At 45.8% G+C, this 22,411-nt stretch overlaps 10 protein-coding genes across 10 annotated transcripts; 4 read left to right on the top strand and 6 right to left on the bottom strand. All coding sequences in view use genetic code 12, as the record gives it.

Annotated features, from left to right (window-relative positions):
• Window positions 1-727: 727 nt before the first annotated feature.
• Window positions 728-1,312, top strand: FOB63_000469 (nuclear cap-binding subunit 2 family protein; the record flags this gene model as incomplete). Its single annotated transcript, XM_002619287.2, has 1 exon — window positions 728-1,312. One exon carries the CDS (start codon window positions 728-730, stop codon window positions 1,310-1,312), a length of 585 nt encoding a protein of 194 aa, XP_002619333.1.
• Window positions 1,313-1,576: 264 nt separating this feature from the next.
• On the bottom strand, window positions 1,577-3,697 carry FOB63_000468 (PPN1 endopolyphosphatase family protein; the record flags this gene model as incomplete). Its single annotated transcript, XM_002619285.2, has 1 exon — window positions 1,577-3,697. One exon carries the CDS (start codon window positions 3,695-3,697, stop codon window positions 1,577-1,579), a length of 2,121 nt encoding a protein of 706 aa, XP_002619331.2.
• Window positions 3,698-5,414: 1,717 nt separating this feature from the next.
• On the bottom strand, window positions 5,415-7,544 carry FOB63_000467 (acid sphingomyelinase family protein; the record flags this gene model as incomplete). The annotated part of the gene is made up of 1 exon (XM_002619284.2): window positions 5,415-7,544. The coding sequence occupies one exon, from the start codon at window positions 7,542-7,544 to the stop codon at window positions 5,415-5,417; it is 2,130 nt and encodes a 709-aa protein (XP_002619330.2).
• A 1,264-nt stretch (window positions 7,545-8,808) lies between these two features.
• Window positions 8,809-10,554, bottom strand: FOB63_000466 (Major Facilitator Superfamily protein; the record flags this gene model as incomplete). The annotated part of the gene is made up of 1 exon (XM_002619282.2): window positions 8,809-10,554. The coding sequence occupies one exon, from the start codon at window positions 10,552-10,554 to the stop codon at window positions 8,809-8,811; it is 1,746 nt and encodes a 581-aa protein (XP_002619328.2).
• A 1,590-nt stretch (window positions 10,555-12,144) lies between these two features.
• On the top strand, window positions 12,145-13,137 carry GTR1 (Rag GTPase; the record flags this gene model as incomplete). The annotated part of the gene is made up of 1 exon (XM_002619281.2): window positions 12,145-13,137. The coding sequence occupies one exon, from the start codon at window positions 12,145-12,147 to the stop codon at window positions 13,135-13,137; it is 993 nt and encodes a 330-aa protein (XP_002619327.1).
• Window positions 13,138-13,623: 486 nt separating this feature from the next.
• On the top strand, window positions 13,624-14,970 carry ERG9 (bifunctional farnesyl-diphosphate farnesyltransferase/squalene synthase; the record flags this gene model as incomplete). The annotated part of the gene is made up of 1 exon (XM_002619280.2): window positions 13,624-14,970. The coding sequence occupies one exon, from the start codon at window positions 13,624-13,626 to the stop codon at window positions 14,968-14,970; it is 1,347 nt and encodes a 448-aa protein (XP_002619326.2).
• A 789-nt stretch (window positions 14,971-15,759) lies between these two features.
• On the top strand, window positions 15,760-16,887 carry FOB63_000463 (uncharacterized protein; the record flags this gene model as incomplete). The annotated part of the gene is made up of 1 exon (XM_002619279.2): window positions 15,760-16,887. The coding sequence occupies one exon, from the start codon at window positions 15,760-15,762 to the stop codon at window positions 16,885-16,887; it is 1,128 nt and encodes a 375-aa protein (XP_002619325.2).
• Window positions 16,888-17,357: 470 nt separating this feature from the next.
• On the bottom strand, window positions 17,358-18,677 carry FOB63_000462 (uncharacterized protein; the record flags this gene model as incomplete). Its single annotated transcript, XM_002619278.2, has 1 exon — window positions 17,358-18,677. One exon carries the CDS (start codon window positions 18,675-18,677, stop codon window positions 17,358-17,360), a length of 1,320 nt encoding a protein of 439 aa, XP_002619324.2.
• Window positions 18,678-19,981: 1,304 nt separating this feature from the next.
• Window positions 19,982-20,578, bottom strand: FOB63_000461 (NAD(P)H:quinone oxidoreductase, type IV; the record flags this gene model as incomplete). The annotated part of the gene is made up of 1 exon (XM_002619276.2): window positions 19,982-20,578. The coding sequence occupies one exon, from the start codon at window positions 20,576-20,578 to the stop codon at window positions 19,982-19,984; it is 597 nt and encodes a 198-aa protein (XP_002619322.1).
• Window positions 20,579-21,182: 604 nt separating this feature from the next.
• Window positions 21,183-22,145, bottom strand: FOB63_000460 (uncharacterized protein; the record flags this gene model as incomplete). The annotated part of the gene is made up of 1 exon (XM_002619275.2): window positions 21,183-22,145. One exon carries the CDS (start codon window positions 22,143-22,145, stop codon window positions 21,183-21,185), a length of 963 nt encoding a protein of 320 aa, XP_002619321.1.
• Between the last annotated feature and the right edge of the window lie 266 nt (window positions 22,146-22,411).

The raw sequence follows: 22,411 nt of genomic DNA, 5'->3' as shown, positions 1-22,411 counted from the left end.
TGTTTTGTTTTCTGTTGTTCTGTTTTCTGTTGTTCTGTTTTCTGTTTTTATGCTTTCTGAAGTTCTGTTTCTGAAGTTCTGTTTCTGAAGTTCTGTTTCTGAAGTTTTCGTTCTCTGACGTTTTCGTTCTCTGACGTTTTCGTTCTCTGACGTTTTCGTTCTCTGACATTTTTCATATGACTCTGTTTTGTTTATGTAAGTTCTGTTGTCTCTGTATCATTGTGTAGCATGATTACTCAAGAAGTAGGGGCAGAATCAACAGAGGCTCGGTTATGTACTTGTGTTTAACGTGTTCTGATATGGCTAAGAGTACAAGGGTATTATGATGGATAAATGATTTTCAGATCGAGAAACTGAAAGCAATGGCAATTGATTAATGCTCTTCTTGCTCTTGTTTTTGCTTTTGTTCTTTTGCTGAAATGGTTGAATTTTTGAGTTATAAAACCTTTATCAGACCCATGTCTATTAAAGTCCTTCGCAATTTATGTGCGTTTTGACACATCTGTGCATTTGGCATTCTTGTCCTGAAAGCAAAAAATACAAGACAACCGCATTTCCATTAAAAGTGAAAACACATCAGATTTAGACCAATCCTATCCTTTTCTTTTCGTTCTTTCCGTTCTTCCCGTTCTTTCTCCGTTCATTTTCTTCCTGGTCTGACATTTGGCGGTGTATCACGTGCACACATACTCATACACTAGACTATTCCATCTACTTGAGGCCAACCATGGAGATTCTTGAAGAAACATACACCAACTCGGCCGAGCGGTTGGACAAACCGTCGCAGTACTTGATCCGCAAGGCCATCAGAAGAGGCAATTTCGACAACATAACCAAGGCGTTGCAGCTGAAAACCGTGTATGTGGGAAACTTGACCCATTTCACCACAGAGGAGCAGATACACGAGTTGTTTTCGAAATGCGGCACCATCGACCGAATCATCATGGGGCTAGACAGAAACAAGTTGACTCCGTGCGGGTTCTGCTTTGTCATCTACAAAGACGAAGAAGGTTCGTTGAATGCCATGAAGTACTTGAAAGGCACCTACTTGGACGGCCAGAGTCTAGAGATTGACTTGGATCCGGGATTCCGCGAGGGAAGACAGTTTGGCAGAGGAATATACGGCGGCCAGGCCAGCCAGGAGCAGATGGACAACGGCTTTCCAAGAAGAGAACGCGGAGGATTCCGTGGAGGATTCCGGGGCGGCTTCAGAGGCAGAGGACGCGGCAGAGGCGGGCCAAGAGGCGGTTTCAGAGGCCGTGGTGGTTTCAGGGGCGGCTTCAGAGACTCCTTTACGCCGGACCGTGTGTAAAGCAATAGGACGAAAGAAGGGAAGAACCGAGAGAACGAAAACAAATAGAACGAACAGCAGAATGAAAGCAAAAGAACATAAAGTAGGACGAGCAAGAGAAACATAAAGTACGAAGCAAGAAACGGATAGCATAATTTAAGCAAGAAACGGATAGCATAACTCAAGCCATAGAAACGAGTGGAGCCAGTAGCAAGCAATATCAAAAACAGGAAACATTTTATTGAGCGAAATAAGTAAGACGAAGAGAAGGTAAAATAATTCCGACTATTGCACACACTTGTTGTAGTCGTCGACTTTGAAGCCAATAATGTCACAGTAGTTGCTTGTGTAGCAGTCGTCTGTGATTTTCGAGTTGTTGGCACAACTTGGAACGTACGGATTGTTTCTGTAGAGCAAGTTGGTGTACAACTGGTTGAACTCGATGTCCAGCTGGTCCTTCAAGCGCTGCACGACAAACTGGTCCCAGAAAGAGGCGTTCAAAGGAGAAGACCCTGGCCACTTGCCTTCGGTGTCGTACGTGGTTCTAGGGTCGTACTCATAAAGCCACTTGGGCTCGGCAGACGCACTGACCCATGTCTCATTAAGTGGGGAGTAGTAGTTGTAGGCGTTCATGATGTTGAACGACTCGTCCTCCACCTCGTAGTATCTCCAGGAAGGATTGGCGGGGCCCAATGGCGTAATGGCCTGAGACACCCAAGCCATGTTAATTGGGTTCAGGTTGCTGTCATACAACACTTTGAACTGGTCCTTGTGTGTGTGGCCGGAGAAAATGTTAGCGATGGTATAAGGCGAGAATCTTTCGACGATTTTGGCGAAAATGTCCGATTGGATTGGCAAAGCATCCTGGTCACCTGCGGGAATGTGAGCCAAGATCCACACTCTCTGGCCGTTCTTCTCTGACTCCACCAACTCATCAATCAAGTACTGCCATTGGCCGAAAAGATCGGGCTCGGCCTCCATGTTGATGTAGGCATACAAGTTTTTCTGGTAGTAGCAGTTGGAGTTCAAGGAAATCACCTTGAGGCCTCTATTAGTTGTGGTGGTGAAAGCAGAGTAGTGCTGCTTGATTTCGTCCTTTTCGGACTCGTCAAGCCAGCCGTTGGACGTCCAAAGTTCGCTCATGAGTTCATCGTTCCAGTGGTAGACCGACTCATTTAAAGAGACGTTGCCGATATTTTGAGGGGCCAACTGGCCGTAAGGGAAAGTGTCGTGGTTGCCCAAAGTTGGGTAGACTGGAATGTCTTTCAAGAAGTGCTTCATGATCTTGTACGATCTGATTTCCGCAAACTTGGTTGTGTTTGCGTCACAGTGAATAACATCGTGGTCCACGATATCACCGGTGAAAAGCGAAAACTCGTATTTGTTGGTGGGGATGGTGCCGCCAATGTGCAACAAACTGTTGTTCAACAACACTTCTGGAGGATCACACTCGTAGTTTCCAAAAGTAGAGGCTGGGGTCCATGCAAAACTCCAGCCGCGGTACAAAGGAATATCGTAGTATTCGCCGGCAACATAAGCATCGTTTTCGTCGTAGTGGGCATGTGGGTAGAACGAGAGGTCCAATTCACCCGAGGCGCCAGCGTCCTCGTACACAGAAGTGAAGTTGTACGATTTATCGGTCAAGTCCGAGTTGTAGGACTCAGGAAGACAGCAGAGACCTTGGGAACAGTTTGCTTCTGCGCCGATCTGGTAGCGGAGCTCGTTGTGGAAGTCAGACACGTGCAACACGTTGAAGCGTTCTCTGGTGGCATTGTACTGAGGTTCAGAGAAATACTCTTCTTCCTTGGCGGGCCACATGGAGTCCAAGTCTATAATGGACGCCAAGTCTGGTGTCTCGGGCAACTTGCAGTAGCTTCCCTTGTAGTGGCAGTAGTAGTCAAGCGAGAGCTTCGACGAGGTGTTGAAGTTCTTGATCATCTGGATGAAGTCGTTGTCGAAGAAGCTGATGGAGGTGGCACCTTCGAATCCGCCGGCGGGGCCCGAGAACGCATTGTTTTCCGGGTTGGTGTAGGTGTTTGTGGTGATGAAAAAGTCAATGAACTCGCACTTGGTGTCCTTGTTCTTGTTTTGCACCAAGCAGTACTCGTAGAGCATCAACGAGATCAAGTGCAGCTTGTCTGGGTTCTCGTTGACCAAGTCCTGGGCGTAGATGACCTTGTGGTGGCATTTTTCGCACAGCGTGCCATTGTACTTTTGCAACTCGTTCAAGTGCTGGTCAATAAAGTCCTTCTCTTCAAGAGATAAGGCGGCAATGGTGTCGTCCAAGACGGAGCCATAGGGCACGTCACGTGCATGCACCTGTTTTCGAATCAGGTCAATGTTGGACACTGTGAGCGCACAAGAAATGGCCCACAAAGCGGCGAAAGAAAGCACGCGGAGCAACATTCAGAGCGACGGAAAGAGAGCGGCGGATGTTTTTTTTTGACTTTTTTTTTTCTTCTGCCGACACCTCAAGTATATATATCGCGGTTATGCCGCACGTGGAGCAGTCTGTTGTATGCAAGAGGAGTAATAGTGAAATTATCGCTGATTATGCGTCTACGATTGTGTATGAGGGTGGGCCGAATCCGGTCTGGATATGCGACGAGATGTGTCTGTATGACATGAATTTTGCCTTTGCCTTTTGTTTTTTTCTCTGTCTTTGACGATTGGGCCTTTGTGAATTTTCATGGCCAGGATGCCTAGATATCATGCCAATTGTATATGCTGTTACCATAGATTTTGATTTTCCACCCCATTTTCCATCTGCCTGCCGCATTTTCTGTCATGTCACTGTCACTTGTAACATACATATATTGACATTTCCCACGTGCTGACTTAAGGGGATCGGATCTGAGACAGGCCTCCGCACCTGTACAGGTTCGTATCGACACCGGAAAAGAGGTTTCTGGCTCTGTATTCTGAAAAGTCTTCATGGCACGGTGGTGCCAAAATACCCGAAGATTATCTTTGTGTCCAGAAAATTCTCCTTGTTTTCGAAGGTTGACCTACAAAGACAAATGCCAGAGTGGTGGACTGCAGAATGGCCCTGACTTCGTTAATGCATATGGCACCCTTTTACATGCAATGCATGCTTGTCCTGCAACGGCCAATTCGACTAGAATAGACCTGCAACGGTCTTAAGGGTGGACGATTCTACAATTAGGCAAAGACCACAAAAATCGGAAGGTGACAAACATACTGGCCCAACAATCTCCTACCGGATCTTTCTGGTCTTGCTTCTGGTCTTGCTTCTGGTTTTGTTTTCTGGTTTTGCTTTTGGACTTCGATAATAAGGCAAGTGGAGAGCTCGTATATCTCGGCTCGTAATCCATGCGCCATTTCCATGTAGCATGGCTCATCGGGATGCATTTCCGAGCTTCCAAACTAGGCAATGCAGTAGGCTCTATGTGCCGAAGGGTCTTGCAAATACGAGCTTAAGTCCTACTTTGTGAGAGCCACTGTGATTTTCTATACTGGAAGATAGCAAGGGCACCATCAAGAAGGCTTGTATTCGCCAAACATCGATAAACCTTACTTCTATGAATGATTAACAAGTCCGATTACGCATCAAGCCATCTTTAACAAGGAGACCACAAGAACAACCGATATAGAAATGGGCCTTTGGTTTCACGAGTTGCTTTGGTGTCAGAAAATTGCATTCCTTTGCTTCATAAGTACTGAGCAAAGTACACATATTTGCTTGACCTCTCGGTGGCTATGTTACAAACAAGGCATTTTTGGAATAGTGATCCTATGAGGGCTATATTTTTACGAATGATGAGAAATTCCCCGATATCCAGAACCTCGATTCATCATCCAAAAATAAGAGAATCATGCAAACATTGTCACCTATACTGGACAATAATGATACGCGCAATATAAATTCAACAATTTAGGAGCTGGCAGAATACTTCCATGAAAATTGAGCGATATGAAAAGTGGTCGTGTGATTTTTTTGTCATTATGACCAATCCACAGAGTTTTCATCATCTATTGGCACTAGCTACTTGTTGCTTAGTCATCTTTCGCGGGATGCTGACGTAAGCGTGGCCATGACTGCGAAATGAAAAGATGCTTGCATCAAAGTTACATAAAATCAATCTAAACAATTTTCATCTTACTAGATGTTTTTGGCACAGTCAAAGTAGTCGTTGACGTCGAATCCAATCACGTTACAGTAGTTGTCTTGGTAGCAAGAGTTGGACACCTGCGTGCCGTTGGCACAACTAGCGACGTATGGGTAGTGTCTGAAAATCAACGAAGAGTACAACAGATTGAAGTCCACCTCCAGCTTATCCTTGAGTCTTTGCACAACATACTTGTCCCAGAAAGTGGCGTTCAAAGGAGCAGAGGCGGGCCATGTTCCGTTGGTGTCGTATGTTGTTCTTGGGTTGTACTCGAAAAGCCAGTTTGGCTCTTTTCCACCATTGACCCAAGTCTCGTTGAGCGGTGTGTAGTAGTTGTAGGTGTTGATGATGTTGAAGGATTCGTCCTCCACCTCGTAGTATCTCCAAGAAGGATTGGCCAAACCCAAAGGAGTGATGGCCTGAGAAATCCACGCCATGTTGACTGGCTCCAGCTTGTTTGAGTACAACACCTTAAACTGGTCCTTGTGGGTGTGGCCATAGAAGATGTTGGCGATAGTGTATGGAGAAAACCGCTCAACAATCTTTGCAAAGATAGCAGACTGGATAGCAAATGCATCTGCGGCTCCCGAAGGAACATGGGCTATGATCCACACTCTCTGTCCGTTTTTCTCTGATTCAACCAATTCGTCAACCAAAAACTGCCACTGACCATACATATCAGGGTCGTTTTCCATATTGCCGAAACCGTACAAGTTGTAGTAGTAGTAGGTGTTGGAGTTCAACGAAATCACCTTGAGGTTTCTTTTCGTGGTGATGGTGAAGCCAGCATAGTGTTGTTGAAGCTTTTCCTTTTGGTCGTCGTTGATCCAGCCATTGGACAACCAAAGCTCGCTCATGAGCTTCTCGTTCCAGTGGTAGACAGAGTCGTCCAAAGTGACGTTGCCAAGTTTTTGCGGAGCCAATTGGCCGAAAGGAAAAGTGTCGTGGTTGCCCAACACTGGGTACACGGGCAAGCCCTTCAAGTAGTGCTTCATGATCTTGAACGATCTGATCTCAGCATACCTGGTTGTGTTTGCATCACAATGTGCCAGGTCGTGGTCGACAATGTCACCGGTGAAAATGGAAAACTCGTACTTGTTTTCGTCGAACGTGCTGCTGACGTGCAACAAACTGTTGTTCAACAAAACTTCCGGCGTGTCACACTTGTAGGCACCGTAGGTGGAAGCAGGACTCCACACATTGTTCCAGCCCCGATGCTTGGGCAAGTCGTGGTAGTCTCCAGCCACATAATTGTCGTTCTCGTCGTAGTGGGCATCCGGATAGAAGGAAAGGTCCATTGGGTCCTGGGCACCAATGCCCTTGTACACAGAGGTGAAGTTGTACTTGTCGTCGGTCAAGGCGGTATTGTAGCTATCAGGCATGCAGCAAAGGTATTGCGAGCAGTTTGCTTCTGCGCCGATCTGGTAGCGGAGCTGGTTGTGCAAGTCCGACAAGTGCAACACGTTGAAGCGTTCTCTGGTCTCGTTGTACTGGGGCTCGTAGTAATATTCTTCTTCCTTTTCGGGCCACATGGAGTCCAAGTCTATGATGGACGCCAAGTCGGGCATTTCGGGCAAAGGACAGTAGCTGCCTCTGTAGTTGCAGTAGTAGTTGAGAGAAAGCTCCGAGGACGTGTTGAAGTTCTTGATCATCTGGAGAAAATCGTTGTCGAAAAAGTCAATGGAGGTTTCCGATTGGTATGCGGCATCGGGTCCGTTAGTGCCAGGAACAGAAGCCCGTGTTTGTGTGTTGGTGTGGATGAAAAAATCGTTCATCTGGCACGCAGAGTCTCCTTTGGTCGGGTTCTGGTACAAACAGTACTTATAGAGCACCAACGACACCAAATGCTCTTTTTCCGGGTACTGCGAGATCATCAGCTGGGCATAGGAAACCTTGTGGTGGCACTGCTTGCACCGGGTGGCATTGTACTTTTTCAACTCGTTCAAGTGCTCGTACAAGAAATCCTGGTCGTCGATGGACAAGCCTTGGACAATGCCGTCGATAAGAGACGTTGGGTGTGTGTCACGTGCCGATAGCTGTTTCTTGATGCTGTCTCTGTTGGAAACGGTATGCGCCAAAGACGCTGCGCATAAAACGGCGGAAAAAAGCACACGCAACAACATGCCACTTTTGTCTTTAGCTGTCTCTGTCGACAAAAAAAAAAAAAAATTGTTTTTGGGTCGCTTTAAGTATGGAGAATCGGCCACACGTGGACATATTGGTGTATTTCAAGAATGCAGTCCGTTGTTTGTCCCCAGACTGTCAACGTGGGAACTCCACTATAGACCGGAATGCGTCAGGTACCGCATATCTAATACCAGAGTTATTTTCTTGTCAGCCAGCCCTACAAGTAGAATATAGAGAAAAGACGGCAAAGGGCAAATAGATCAGCAGGACACAGCAGCACATAATACACTAGCAGAAAGAGTTTTGTTGGGATCGCGCAAAACCGCATCAATGCATGTCCCACGTTGTTGAAATACATCCGTGGGATGTTGGAAATTTCTGCAAGCACATTCTGCAACGATCCTTGCAATTGGATGCGTCTGAGGGGCATGTATGATGAATCCGGTAACGATTCTGCGACGACGGAGGCCGTATTCCAATGGCATACAAAATACCATACAATACCAAAACCAATACAACCACCGATACAAACCATACAAACCATAAACCATACACCATACAAACCATAAACCATACACCATACAAACCATACACCATACAAACCAATAAGTACCAACGGCCCATGAGTAGTTTCAGTGACCCAATGTAACAAGACTAGTGCAACCAGCATTGCCGTGGAACAGTGATGAAATTAATATCCCGCATGTATTACATTGTCACTGTCATTGTCGGAATTGACACCCCGATTCGTCCTTTTGCGTCTTTTGCACAGGCAACCTTATGCGCTCAAAGAATGTGAACGGAACCGAATTCCCATTGACCTAATTAGGCAGATACTCAATGTCTTCAGCTGACAATCTCTTCATGTACGAATGGCTTCACGAACGGTTAATGTAGTAGGCTTCAATGTACTAGGCTTCAATGTACTAGGCTTAATGTACTAGGCTTCAATGTACGAACGGCTTCAATGTGCGAACGGCTTCAATGTAGGCTTCAATGTTATATTGCCGATACTTGTGGCATGACACTATTTTCATGGGAAATAATAGAGCACCTTCTCCATGCTTGACTTCCCTCGAAAATGGAAAACATTTCCCTCGATACGTTTTTATTCTTTTAACTCACTCGGCAGTGATCTTTTTGTCTGCTTGAAACATGGTAAAAGTGGATAGGAAAAGCTTTGAAATGTTTCAGCGAACACATAACCATATAGCTCATATCTTACAACCTAGCTGTTCATAAATTACACCCGTACATTAACTAAATACCCTTTTCTGCCGAACTTGTTTCTACCTCCCTCGTTTCGCTAGAGGAATCCACTTCGGGAGCCCGATCGTACTTTGAATTGTACAAGACAATGCCGTTCTGGCGAGCGTGCCGTTTCTCTTGTCTCTTGTAGAGCCACAAGACAAGAAACGTCCACAAGCACAAGCAGAAGGCACTGGTGGCGGTGAAACTGTAACCTTTCAAGAAACGAGGCGCCTCTTTTGTTTTCCACACAATAACAGCCATCCAAGCCGTGGAGGACTGCGCCAACATATTCATCACCACCAAGATAACAGCACGCTTCTGCGCATCACGACGACAAATATCGTTTTGCCAGGAATACAACACTGGCGCCATGGCCCAGCCAAAATATTGCATACACCAAGCAAACCACTTGGCCCGCTCGGGGACATGCCACACGGCCAAAATGACGTTTCCGGCAATGTTGAAAACCTGCGAGAGCAAAATCGCCAGCCACCGCAGATGGAACAAGTCGGCATACATGCATGTGATGAACAACCAGGCCAAACCAAGGCCCGGAGTCAAGGCACTGTAGTCTTGAAGCTTTCCTGCCCCGTATCTTTTGAGCGACTTGAGCCACAAAATGTAGGCACCAGAAGCACCGTTACTGTTGTTCCAGCAAAGCATGTTCCACACAGTCAATACGTAAAACTCCCACGACGAAAGAATGGACTTCCACATGTTTTTGGAGACGAGCGATTTCAACAAGTCGGACTGCGGCCGTGATGCAGTGTTGTTCTCCTTCAATTTGCGGCGCAACAACCGGATTTCATCGTCGGTCAAAAAGATCGAGTAACAGTCGGTAGGTGTACCTGGAAGCATGTAGAAACCGAGAAATCCAACGACAAGCGAGATGATACCGTCGATGATGAAAATCCAGCGCCACGCCTCGAGTCCGCCCTTGTTCTGGAACGTCCGCACAATGGCTCCGGAGAGCAAGCCCGAGGTTAAAACACCAAGGTACTGGCCAAAGTAGTAGAACATAGAGCGGCGCGCAATCATGGCCGGGTTGAAAATGAACGTGCCAAACAAGTACTGGTAGGCCAAGTAGGAGGGCGCCTCAAAGGCACCGATGAAGAAACGAATGGCCTTCAACTGGCCGAGCGAGTTGACGCGGTACGTTCCGATGGTCAACGCCGACCAGCAGAGATCCAAAAAGGGCAACACATAGTTCAACGGCAAGCCGTACAAAACGTACATGAACGGGATCTGGAACACAATGTTGCCCACGTTGAACAAAACCTGCGTGTTGACCAAGTCGTTTCCCTTCATGGAAAGAGACTCCTGGAGCCCAGCCACATAGGCATTGTTCAAGTTGGTCTGGTCCAAGTACTTGACCCAGTAGGCCATGAATGCGTAGAAGGTCAACAAGATGTCGATTTTCCACATCAACTTGCGCTCGGCAGGCGTGTCGTTTTCGTCAAACCACTTGTACCACTTGTGTTTGGCCCGGTCATGCTTGTTGAGACGGTACTCGTACTCGTCAAAGAACTTGTACCACTTGCGGTTGGCCTCATCCCGAACCTCGACTTGTCCCGAGTAGCCGTCGTCGTTTTTCGAGTGCACAGACTTTTCCAGCACTTTTTCTGCCTCTTTTTCCAGCAAAATTTCCTGTTCGGTACCGATGGTCGAGACGCCGTTCTCGTCCTCATCGACGATTCTTCTCACGGGCAAAAAACCCCACTTCAAACGGCTCAAAGGCTCTTTGAGAAACAGCATGCGGCCCAAAATGAACGGCCCGGCGCCATCTTTTATACTCCAAACTGTGGTTCATGCACCCAGATGCTTTTTCCATTACCAAAACTCACGTGCGAGATGCATCGGGGACCCTTTTTATCGCGAGAATCTAGCGCCAGAGAAATGCCCACGGCTACAAATTTGCACGGCCGCTCTCTGCCGTCCTGTGTATTTCTGGGAACGGCCTTTTACAGAATGGAGACATTTCTCTAACTAAATAACAAGATGAAGTTGGGGAAAATCTTGTGTCCGGCATACCGTTCAGCCGCATGCTCCGGACTTGGCGTAACGGCGCGCAATCGCAGGCAAAAGTGACTCTGATTGACTGGGCGAAGAAAGGCTAAAGGAAGGAGGCAAAATGATGGGGACAGAACGAAAATTGGGACAGAACAAAAATTGGGACAGAACAAAAATTGGAACAGAATGAAATGGAGACAGAATAAGACTAGCCAAAACGTCCACGAAGCGGAAAGTCAGTGCGAACGTAAATTGATGTATTCTGGTCAATACTGAAGGAATCTGCTTTCCTGACTCACGCAAAATTTTTATGAGGCTTCGAAGTCCCACATGTTATTCATTCTATTAAGTCAAGCATCTAGCCATTCTGAAATGAATCATGCATTTTAAACAACCTAATTTTGTCGGACTATTTTCTGGTTTCTGAATATACGAGATTTGCATGAGCCGCGCGGAAACGGCAATAAATGCGCTCACGTGTCAGAGAAGACGAAGCTCTGAACTTTTTCATTTAAACTATCATTTGAACTTTTGAACTCCATTTGAACTATCATTTGCTTTCATTTGAGCTTTCATTTGAACCATCATTTGAACTTTCATTGTAGAGGGTTCTTTCTTAACGAAGAAAATACTCTTCTACCATTTGACGCCGGGAGCTCCATTTCATACTATAAGCAAGTGAAGCATGACTTTGCCATTGCTGCCGAGGCTCCATAATTTAAACTGATTCCACTTCTGGCATGTGTAGACAAGTTCAGAGTAAGCTTCTTGAAGTACAGTCCATGTATCGACATACAACTAAATTCGCAATGTCGTATTTCACAAATCAGACGAACGTCGAAGGATACATGAGGCGAAGAAATTCCTATTCATAATTAGAATCACAAAATCGTACTTTCTTGGCTAAACTATTTACGAATTCACCAATCAGGTACTCTCATCCAACACGTTCATGTTTGGTGAACCATGAATGAATGTGATTTCCATTCTACCTAAGACATGCTCTGTAAATATTTCAATAATTTGAATGCCATTGCTACTACAAGCACCTTTGACTTATCTGAAGATAAAGAATGGTAAATCCAACCACCATGAACCCATCTCAAATGAATGCCAAGTCACGTGCATGATCAAACACCGATAAGACAAGGAATTTTCTACAATTTCCATCTTCAAAACGTTTGCCGATTATAGTAAGCATTTCCATAGTTTACTAGATGGACCAATTTGGACTTTGACACTCTTTGTCAGATTGTACTGCAGACAACCGTCTCGCTAGATATACATGTACAGGTGTTTTTGCTCAACTGTCTCCTTGTTATCTGTTTTGCGCCAATGTCCCAATCTTCCCGGAAAAAGCTTCTTTTGATGGGCCGTTCGGGCTCCGGGAAATCTTCCATGCGCTCCATCATCTTCTCCAACTACTCGGCGTTTGACACTCGGCGTTTAGGCGCCACCATCGATGTGGAACATTCCCACCTTCGCTTTTTGGGCAACATGACGTTGAACTTGTGGGATTGCGGCGGGCAAGATGTTTTCATGGACAATTACTTCACTTCCCAGAAAGACCACATTTTCAAAATGGTGCAGGTGCTCATTCATGTGTTTGATGTGGAATCAAAGTCCATCAACAAGGACATTGAGATTTTCGTCCGGGCCCTCACCAATCTCCAGAAGTTCAGCCCGGACGCCAAGATCTTTGTGTTGCTACATAAGATGGACTTGGTGCAGATCGACAAGCGCGAGGAGCTTTTCGCCATCATGATGGAGAAGTTGCAGAAGATCTCCAACCCGTTCCAGTTTAAACTCGTGGGCTTTTCCACATCCATCTGGGACGAGTCCTTGTACAAGGCCTGGTCGCTGATTGTGTGCTCCTTGATTCCCAACATGAGCCTATTCAACTCGAACTTGCTCAAGTTCAACCAGGTTCTCGATGCCGAGGAAATCATCTTGTTTGAGAAGAGCACGTTTTTGGTCATTTCGTCTACGGCGTCCATCCAGAAACAGCTTCAGAAACAGCATGCGAGCGAGTTGGCGGGCTCCACCGAGTCCTTGGATCCCAAGCGTTTTGAGAAAATCTCAAACATCATCAAAACTTACAAACAGTCGATATCCAAGCTCCGCACCAATTTCCAGAACCTTGTCATCAGAGGGTCGAACGGCTCCCACTTCTACATCGACGTGCTCACCGACAATCTTTTCATCATGATTGTTCTCAAAGATAAGTCCTCACAAGAATCTTGCCAGACGACACGCGAAGACTTTGTGATTTTGGACAATATCAAGGCGGCCCGGCGGTGGTTTGAGAAAATTGAAAGCGGCAAGTAGCTGCATAGCACTAGAGCAGACTAAAATGAGAGCTATAAAAGAAGAGTGGGTGTATATTACGGTTAATTAGGAAAGTGGCACCATGTGGTGAGAATAAATTCATCTGTGAGGGCAAACAGAGACGCTGGAATATCCGGTCTCAGAATATAGCACATCAAGCATCTAATACAAAAGGAAAAGAACAAAAAAAAAAAAAAAAAACCGATAGAAAAAGTAAAAAGGTCAGAGTAAATGAGTATCAGATGTCGCACAAATTTATTATGGCCGAACGCCAACCGCGAATTTTCTCCATCGTTTGTTCGTATAAACGGATAAATCTGTCTTCTCTTTTGCAGTTTCCCGTATAAACAGATAGAAGGCCGATCCGTTTAGGCAAAACCCAAACGCATTGCTACTGAAACCCAGTGTTATATTCCGCTCCCAATTCTGCCCCTTTCCCAGTTTTTCTGATCGTCCCATCAACACAAGAAATCCTTTTCCACAATAATGGGCAAATTACTCCAATTGCTTGCCCATCCCACAGAGCTTAGGGCGGCAGTCCAGTATTTCTGTTTCAAATCGTCCATGTACCCGTTGGACCTCAAAAATGCTCCTGAATCTTTGAAAAAGTGCTATGTTTTCTTAAAACTTACATCCCGGTCCTTTGCGGCAGTCATTGAAGAGTTGCATCCCGAATTGAGAGACGCAGTCATGATTTTCTACTTGGTGTTGAGAGCCTTGGACACTGTGGAAGACGACATGACCATTGATCCCAACGTGAAAGTGCCATTGTTGAGAAGTTTCCACGAAAAATTGCTGCTCAAGGACTGGAACTTTGATGGCAACGGACCTAACGAAAAGGACAGAATCGTGTTGGTGGAATTCCACCACATCTTGACCGAATTCCACAAGTTGAGGCCAGAGTACCAGGACATTGTGAAAAAGATCACCAAAAAGATGGGAAACGGCATGGCCGACTACATTTTGGACGAAAATTTCAACACCAACGGCTTGGAAACCGTCAAAGACTTTGACTTGTACTGCCACTATGTGGCTGGGCTTGTGGGCGAAGGCTTGAGTGATCTTTTAGTTTTGGCCCGTTTCGCCGACAACCAAGTGCAAGCTGACAACTACAGATTGTCTGAATCCATGGGCTTGTTTTTGCAAAAGACAAACATCATCAGAGACTACCACGAGGACTTGGAGGATGGCCGCTCTTTCTATCCGAAGGAGATTTGGTCCAAATACACAGACAGTTTGCCCAATTTTTTCAAGAAGCCAGAGGAGCGAGAGAAAGGTGTCGAGTGCATTAACGACTTGGTTTTGAACGCGTTAAACCATGTCATTGACGTTTTGACGTACTTGTCTTTGATTAGAGAATCGACCTCTTTCAACTTTTGCGCCATTCCGCAAGTGATGGCCATTGCCACATTGGCGGAGATCTACAACAACAAGAAAGTCTTGGAAACCAATGTGAAAATCAGAAAGGGCACGACATGCAAGTTGATTCTCAACTCGAGAACTTTGCCCGGTGTGGTGGATATCTTTAGACATTACGTGCGGGTGATAAACCATAAGTCCGATGTCAGAGATCCAAACTACTTGAAGATTGGTATCAAGCTTGGTGAGATTGAACAGTTCTGCGAGACCATGTATCCTCACAAGGCATCATTGCCTCCATATGTCCAGCAGAAGCGCAAACCTATCAACGAAAATATCATCAACCGGGGCAATTTCGATAGAGATGGCGCTGCTATGATCAGTGTGGAAGAATTCAAGTGCAACATTGCCCTTGCAATGGGCGCAACGACTATTGCTGCTTTGGTGTTTTTCCTTTATAGTGCTTTGTTTTAGTAACAGACGATCGAGTTTCAGTTAGAGATGTCAATTGTATAGACAAACCATAGAGCAAATTAAAGAGAGTGCCTTTCTGCATTTATTACTGTGATTGCAAGAGCATATTGCCATAAATTAGATAAATATAAAGCTAATTGATAATCTTTTTCAACAAATACTGTAGTAGCATTGTTTAAAAGTCACAACTTCAGCACTAAAAAGCTTCACTAATATGATCCACATTCGTATATAATCTTTCCATCCTTGGCCTATTGCATGATTGCCAGAGAAGGTCTACTAAAAACTTTATTGATAGCAAACATAAATCAGCCTCATAAATCAATCAGTCTCTTGCATAAATACTACATCCCATTTCATATCGATCAATGCCACTCAATGCCTATCAATTCAACCACTTAGATCAATACATGTAATTGAATCAATACACAATCGAATCAATTATAATCGTACCAAATATCTTCGTGGTCGCATCGGTTATTCTGACATTCTGCTTATCGGTTCCATTCGCATCATGTCAAGTCCATCATTTCGATTGTTCATCTCTTCCTCTTCACCTTTTCTGCTCATTTATCATATTCCACTAAAAGTCATCCCTTCATCTCAAAAGTCATTCCTTCACTTTAAGCCATTTCTAAATCGTTTGAAAACAGTCTCTAATCGGCCCGTTGGTCTTTATCATCCTGCATTCCCGATCAGACTCCGCCTCCACACATACAGTCTACCCCATAAATATCAGGCCCTACCCCATAAATATCAGGCCCAGACTACAAAAAAACCGTCCCAAAAATGTCGGACATAGAATTCCCCGTGAAGGCCATCACATGGTCTGTGTACGAGCAGAAAACACCGATTCTCCTCCAGGAAGAAAACGGGCCCTGTCCTTTGATTGCACTAGTCAACACGCTTCTTTTGGCTTCGGACATCGAGGCCCGAACCACCGCCTGGGGCAAAGAAAATGCCGTTTTGCCTGAATCCAAAGAGCTGGGTCTGGCGTCCTCTTCTCCACAGCCCAATGGCTCGGCCCGCATAAAAGAGTTGTTGAACAAACATGTGGGGGACCGGGTATCTTTGGCGGAACTTCTTGCATGTTTGGGCGACGCTCTTCTCGAACGGACGCAGGTTGACGCCAATGTCGTCTCTGATCTCCTCGAGAGTCTTCCTCTTTTGCATACGGGACTTACGGTGAATCCAAATTTGGTTTCTGGCGGGTTTCCGCCGCAAGACTTGGCAGCGAAGATCTTCGACGCCTTTGGCTTGACGTTTGTGCATGCGTGGATCTGGGAACCGGGCCACAACAAAGATGCCGACTCGGTCTTTCCGCTGTTGCAGACATTCGATGCCGTGCAAGACTTTTTGCTTACAAAAGACGAGGAAACCGAGCCAAACGCCGAGGTTTCTGCCGTTTCGGCGTGGTTGGACGAAAACAGCACCCAACTTACTCTGCATGGGCTTTCTGTGCTAGACAAGCAGCTACCGGCTGATAGCGTGGCGATTTTTTTCCGAAACAACCATTTCTCCACGTTGTATAAGGCTGATAACCACGACTTGTACTTGCTTTTAACCGACACGGCGTTCACCAAACGGCCGGACTTTGTTTGGCAGTCGGTGATCTCTGCCTCGGGAAAGGACGATCTTTTTTTCTCGGGCGATTTTACTCCGATCAACGATGAACTAGAACCATGGGCTCTGTATCCAAACGACGATATGGCTGTGGCTCGCCAGTTGCAAGAGGAGGAAGATGCTGCCACAGCACAAAGATTGCAAGCTTCTTACAACACCAAAAAATCGAAACAGAAGGGAACCACGGTATCTGAAGGAGCCAAAGGTGCAATAGAACAACCACAGAAAAAGGCTTCCAAGAAGGAAACTAAAGAGGGAAAGAGCAAGAAAAAGGGCAACTGTGTGATTGTTTAGAGATATGTCAAAAACCATTAGCAGGACTAGCATTTGATTAAAGCACGTAGTACTCTACTCTTGAAATATAATTCTGGTGAGAGATGGCTGTGGATGGCATCTGACCCTTGAATTCTGTGCTATTCAACTTGTGATGTTCCCGTATCATCATTACTCAAATACATCGTGCTGTTTAGACCAAAGGAAGAAGATATTACCACTTGATTCCCATGGTCTTGATTTTATTGGTGTTGAATAATGTCAATATTCATACGTCAGCCTTGGAGTTTGAATGATCATTTAGATTTGCACTTTTAGACCGATGTGTTGAAAACCATCGTATACCTACTTCGCTGATACTCCCGACTTATCAAAATCTTGAATGATAAATTTTTATCACCTTCTATATGTGTATGCAAGAACACATGTATGATCTCGATAATTACAATCAATTTCGTCGTGCAAACTTTAATATAATACAACCAAGTCTATTAACTTTGAGCGTTTTCTGCCTCTGTGGCTCTGTCAAACTCGTCTGCCACGTCACCTTCTTCCGCTTCTTCCTCCGCTTCTTCTTGTGCTTCTTCTTGTGCATCTTCTTGTGCTTCCTCCTCTTCATCTTCTCCCTCGTACTCCATCGGATCATACTCGGACCGGATAGTGTCCATCTTCTTCAACTCGTTTGTGTTGGGCTCACGCACTCTCAAGTTGATAACATCCATGGTGCTTTCATCCAAGAAACGATTGATTTCTGTGTTGGTCGACGCACGGTGCTTTTTCAACTCCACGCGGCCAGAAATAGGATAGTAGTACGTGGCCTTGCGCTTGCTCGAGCCCGGCTCGGAGACAAACTTGAGCGCAAGTTCCTCGTACAACTTGGCGGAACGATGATATTGCATGTCGTAGTTTTTCGTGTGGCGGAACCGGTACACATCCAGGTCCTCCTCGGCAAGCAAATCCAGCGGCTGCTCTCTTTCTGTGGATTGCAATTTTTCCTTGAGTTCTTGCGCCGCTTGCTTATCTTGAAGCTGGTAGTAACTGACCCATTCTCCATCTTCCGACGTGATGGGCTTGTACAACGCCGTGACCAAGGCGTTTTTCTGGAACTCCTCGTCGTAACTGTCCTTCTGTTGTCTTTTCAACGTCTGCAACTCTCTGCTGAGCGACGCCGAGCCAGAGAACTTCACAGCCAAATATTTTGTGTCCATCATAGACGTATCGGGCAAAAGAGGCCACGCCGCCACGGCACGTAGGTTTTTCCGGCGTGGGTGCTTTAAAGAGCCGAAGTTGGCCAAGCTCTCTTGTGCGTGGTCAAAACTCTCCTCGACAGCCCGTAATTGGGCCTCTGGGTCATGCTGTACTTCCTTTTCCATATTGGCCGCCGCCTGGGCCTTCTCGTCCGAGCGGTTGGACGCGTGCCTCTCGGCAATGTATTCTGTTCTTCTCAAAAAGGAAACGCCGGGCTCCGACTTGTTGATTTGGCCGATTCCCGCGTCTCTTAAAAGCGCCCTGTCTTTGGCGTGCAACGGCACCTGGCTGGCGGCTTTCTTGTCGGCCGAGTCGAAAGCCCCGCGCTTCTGGAGCGGGTTCAACGCCATTCCAAACTCTTCGTCGACCTGGGCCATGAACAGGAGGAAGTTTTCTTTGCGGAAAAGCGAGCTCATGAGGTTTTCGTTTTCTTGGTGGGGCGTCACTTTTTCCGTCACATTGTACTGGAGAAACTTTGGGTTTAGTGGCGGAGGTGGAAGGTTGTTGATGTACCGTGGCTTGGAGATGTAATCCTGCCGAACTGGTTTTTGGGATTTGGACATTGTTGGTGTGGAAGAATGAGAGAAAAGCGTGGTTTAAGTGTGGGCGTGCAGGACACAAATAGTGGAAGTAGAAGAGAAGAAGGACATACAGAAAGGAAAAGGGAATACAGAAGAGAAAAAGGGACTGTAGAAGAGAAAAGGGAATAGAGAATAGAGGATAATAGAGAGGAAATCAGAAAGTGCATTTCGTCGTCTTGGTGTACTTTACTCGCACAATATATGGTGCGACCAAGTTGATTCGGATGTTAGTGAAAATTCAATTCTTAGTATTCGACCGGACTCAGGCTAAAAATCCAAAAGCTATCGAAAACTCGTTTTGTTGTTTAGATGTTCGTAGAGAATACTTTTGTGGCCAAAAGTAATTTCAAACGTGCTATGGTGATTTGTTCTTCCAGACTTGGTGGATAATTTTTGTAGTATTAGTCTTGAAGAAGTTGATAGCACGTACTATAAATCATCCGAGACGTTCAGATACAAATGAAACAAGGACAAACAGACTACGATTTCGAAAGCAGAGAGGAAAACTACCATTTATGGAGAAAACTTTACAAGGCCTATAAGTAACCTGATTCCTATTGATAAATGGCACAGAATAAATATTACCGGACTTTTCTTACTCAGCCACAAACTCAATCCTCTTCCAGTACAGATTCAAAAGCCACAAGATTACCAAGGCAAGGAAAAATGGACTAGCTTAGGAACATATGTTAGTATGAGGATGCTTCTACAAAATGGACAGTAGATGGCAGGCTCACTATTGATCCAAATCGGGTTCTAGGTATGAAATTATAAATTTCGCTCACGAAATTTCAAGACTAGCCCAAAGCCATAGACTTCCTTTGACAAAACAGCAGTGAAAACACCTTTACAAACATGCAAGAGAGCCTTAATTCCACTTCTGGAGAAAGTGGACCACTCAATTCAAATCGTAGTATGACGCAGACATGGAAAGCCATCATTTGGAGAAAATGACGCTACTTTCAAGACGTCGATCCGTCGACCTCGACCACACTATCTGAATTGATGAGGATACCAATTTAGCATAATATCTTGCAATTATTGATATTCACCTGTGTATGGCTTATAATTGGGAAGAGGGCCATAGTCAAATAGTCAAATAGTCGGATTCAGGACATATTCTAATCTTACTGTCCCAGGACATCTTTTAACCATATTAATGCTTGCCAGAGACTCAATGATCCCGCACAATACCAGGCACTCAAACAGTCTACAGTCCAGTCTATGCCTAGTCAAGGTTTTCTTATTGGTCTAAATCAGCCTAGAACTTCTTGATCTAAATAAGCCTAGAACTTCTTGATGGTGTTGTAGAAAGTCTCGCCCTGGGTCTTTGCAATCTCCAACTCCAACGGAGTCACCTCTCTCGAGCCGTCGCCTCCAGCAAAAGTGCCTGCACCCCATGGAGAACCGCCATGAACCTCCTCGTTGTTGGCCTGGCCCGGATGGGCATAGCCCAAAGGAACAAAAATCATTCCGTGGTGGACCAAGGTCGACAAGGTGCTGATGGCGGTGGTTTCTTGGCCGCCGCCCAAAGTGCCTGTACTGATGAAAACGCCGGCAGGCTTTCCCCTCAAGGCGCCGGCAGCCCACAAACCGCCGGTCTGGTCCCAGAAGTTCTTGAACTGCGTGGGGAAGTTGCCGTATCTGGTGGGGATTCCAAACAAAAACGCATCGTACTCCTTCAAGGTGTCCACACTGGCCACAGGCACGCCTGGTCTAGGGATTCCGCCCAATTTCTCCACCAACGAGTCTGGCAAGGTTTCTTCAACTTTGAAGATATCGGCCACACCGCCGGCCGCAACAATTCCCTTTTGCTGCGCCAACGCCAACTTGTGGATGTGGTGGTAGAGAGAATACGTGATGATTGCGGTTTTTGGAGCCATGTTTTTCTGGTGTTGGTGCAAATTGGCGACTCTTGCTGTCTTTAAGTACTACTGGACCTGCCTGCATATGTCTGGTCTTGCATGGACTCTTGACTATCTTTGACTAAAACAGCGACAACGCCCTGAAATAATTTTTACTCATATCCTGACAAATGACAAAAACTGTTCCTGCAGCCGGTCGCTTCTGTTACCTCCGTCTTCGTTTTTCCGTCTCTAGGCCCGTCTACTTCCGTTTGTGGACCGTTGCAGCTTCGTAGATAATGCATCCACAACTGTTGTCCTGTGTGTGACCTGCAGACAGGGACGCCCATATGCGCTTTCAACACTTGTATGCACTATAATGGCCAGAATTGATGTCCCCACATTCCATGCATTAGTAAATTGATTTCGTAAAATGTGTTTCTTGACTAAAGTTGGACCATGTGGTTCTGAGGCCCCCATTTATACTCTTCTCTAACTTTGTTACTCTAGTCGCCCCATTTATACTCTTCCCTAACTTTATTACTCTAGTCGTTTATTGGCATAAAATATAGCAGGCACAGGCCTTGGATTGGATAGTAGGTTAGACAGCGTTCAGGCGCAATTGTTTATTGTTTTTGGGGCTCTATTCGTCCGTGTTGTGATAGATGGTCGGGTCGTCCTGGATGATCAAAACCTCGTGCGAGTCCGGCTTGTCCAAGGCTTTCAACAACTCAAGATCCAAGTCAACTTTCCCCCAGTTTGTTTTCTCCTCCAAAGGATCGTCCTTTGGCGCTTCAGGTAACACAGACAAATTCTCCTTGATTCTTTCCTTGGTGGCGGTTTTCGCCAACACAATGAAGCCTTGAAGATACGACCACTTCAAGAGAATCTCGGCCATGGACATGTTGAACTTCTTGGATAACGCAATGAGCTCGGGGTCCTTGAACTTGATGCCACGTGTTAAGGGCGAATACGCCTCCGCCAAGATTCCGTGCTTCAACATGTATGCCCGCAACTCCTGTCTTGGTAGCCATGGGTGCAATTCCAATTGGTTTACTGATGGCGGAATGGTGAGCCCGTCCCACTCCATGAGCTCCTTCAAGTGCTCAACTCCGTAGTTGGACACACCAATGGACTTTATTTTCAAAACACCATTTGCAGGATCCGAAGCAAACTCCTGCAATGCCTTCCAGCTGTCCAAGCGCGTTTTCTTGCTCTTCAGCGGAGCATGCAACAACATCAAGTCCACATACTCAATGTGGGGCTTGACGCGGGCTGCAATTTCTGCAACAGCCTTTTTCGTTTCCTCGTAGCCCAATTGGTCGGGTCTGATTTTCGTGGTGAACCAAATATCCTCGCGGGCCGCTTTATCCGGATGGTCCTTCAAAAACTTGGCAATTGCTTCTGCACACTCCTCTTCATTCTCATAATACACTGCTGTGTCAATGTGGCGGTACCCCTGTAATAAAGCCTCGTACACAAGGTCTCCGGCTTCGTTTTTGGGCAATTTGTAAACGCCAAAGCCTGCCACTGGGATATAGTGGCTGTCATTTAGCTTGTACTTAGTTGCGCGTGTCAATTGCACAGAAGAAATGAGAGTGGTCATGTTTTTCGGGGGCAAAAAAATTAGCTTTTGCAATTGGGGGATTGCCTGTCTTTATATACTTGGGGCTAAAGGTGGGGCAAGCGTACTAAATTGCGGCACGTGACCGCAGCAACCCGTTCAGACTTCTTTTGTTTTCTACGCACGTCATTGTACCTGATTGCAAAACTGAGATTTTCGTCAAGACAAGGTTTTGTATTGATGTGAAAATAATCTATCTATGCTTTATATGTAATTTATTTATGATATACATGTGTCTGTTATTTTTT

The sequence above is a fragment of the Clavispora lusitaniae genome (assembly GCF_014636115.1).
Source record: "Clavispora lusitaniae strain FDAARGOS_655 chromosome Unknown tig00000003_pilon, whole genome shotgun sequence".
NCBI lineage: Eukaryota > Fungi > Ascomycota > Pichiomycetes > Serinales > Metschnikowiaceae > Clavispora > Clavispora lusitaniae.
This window is presented reverse-complemented; position numbering and strand designations above follow the sequence as displayed.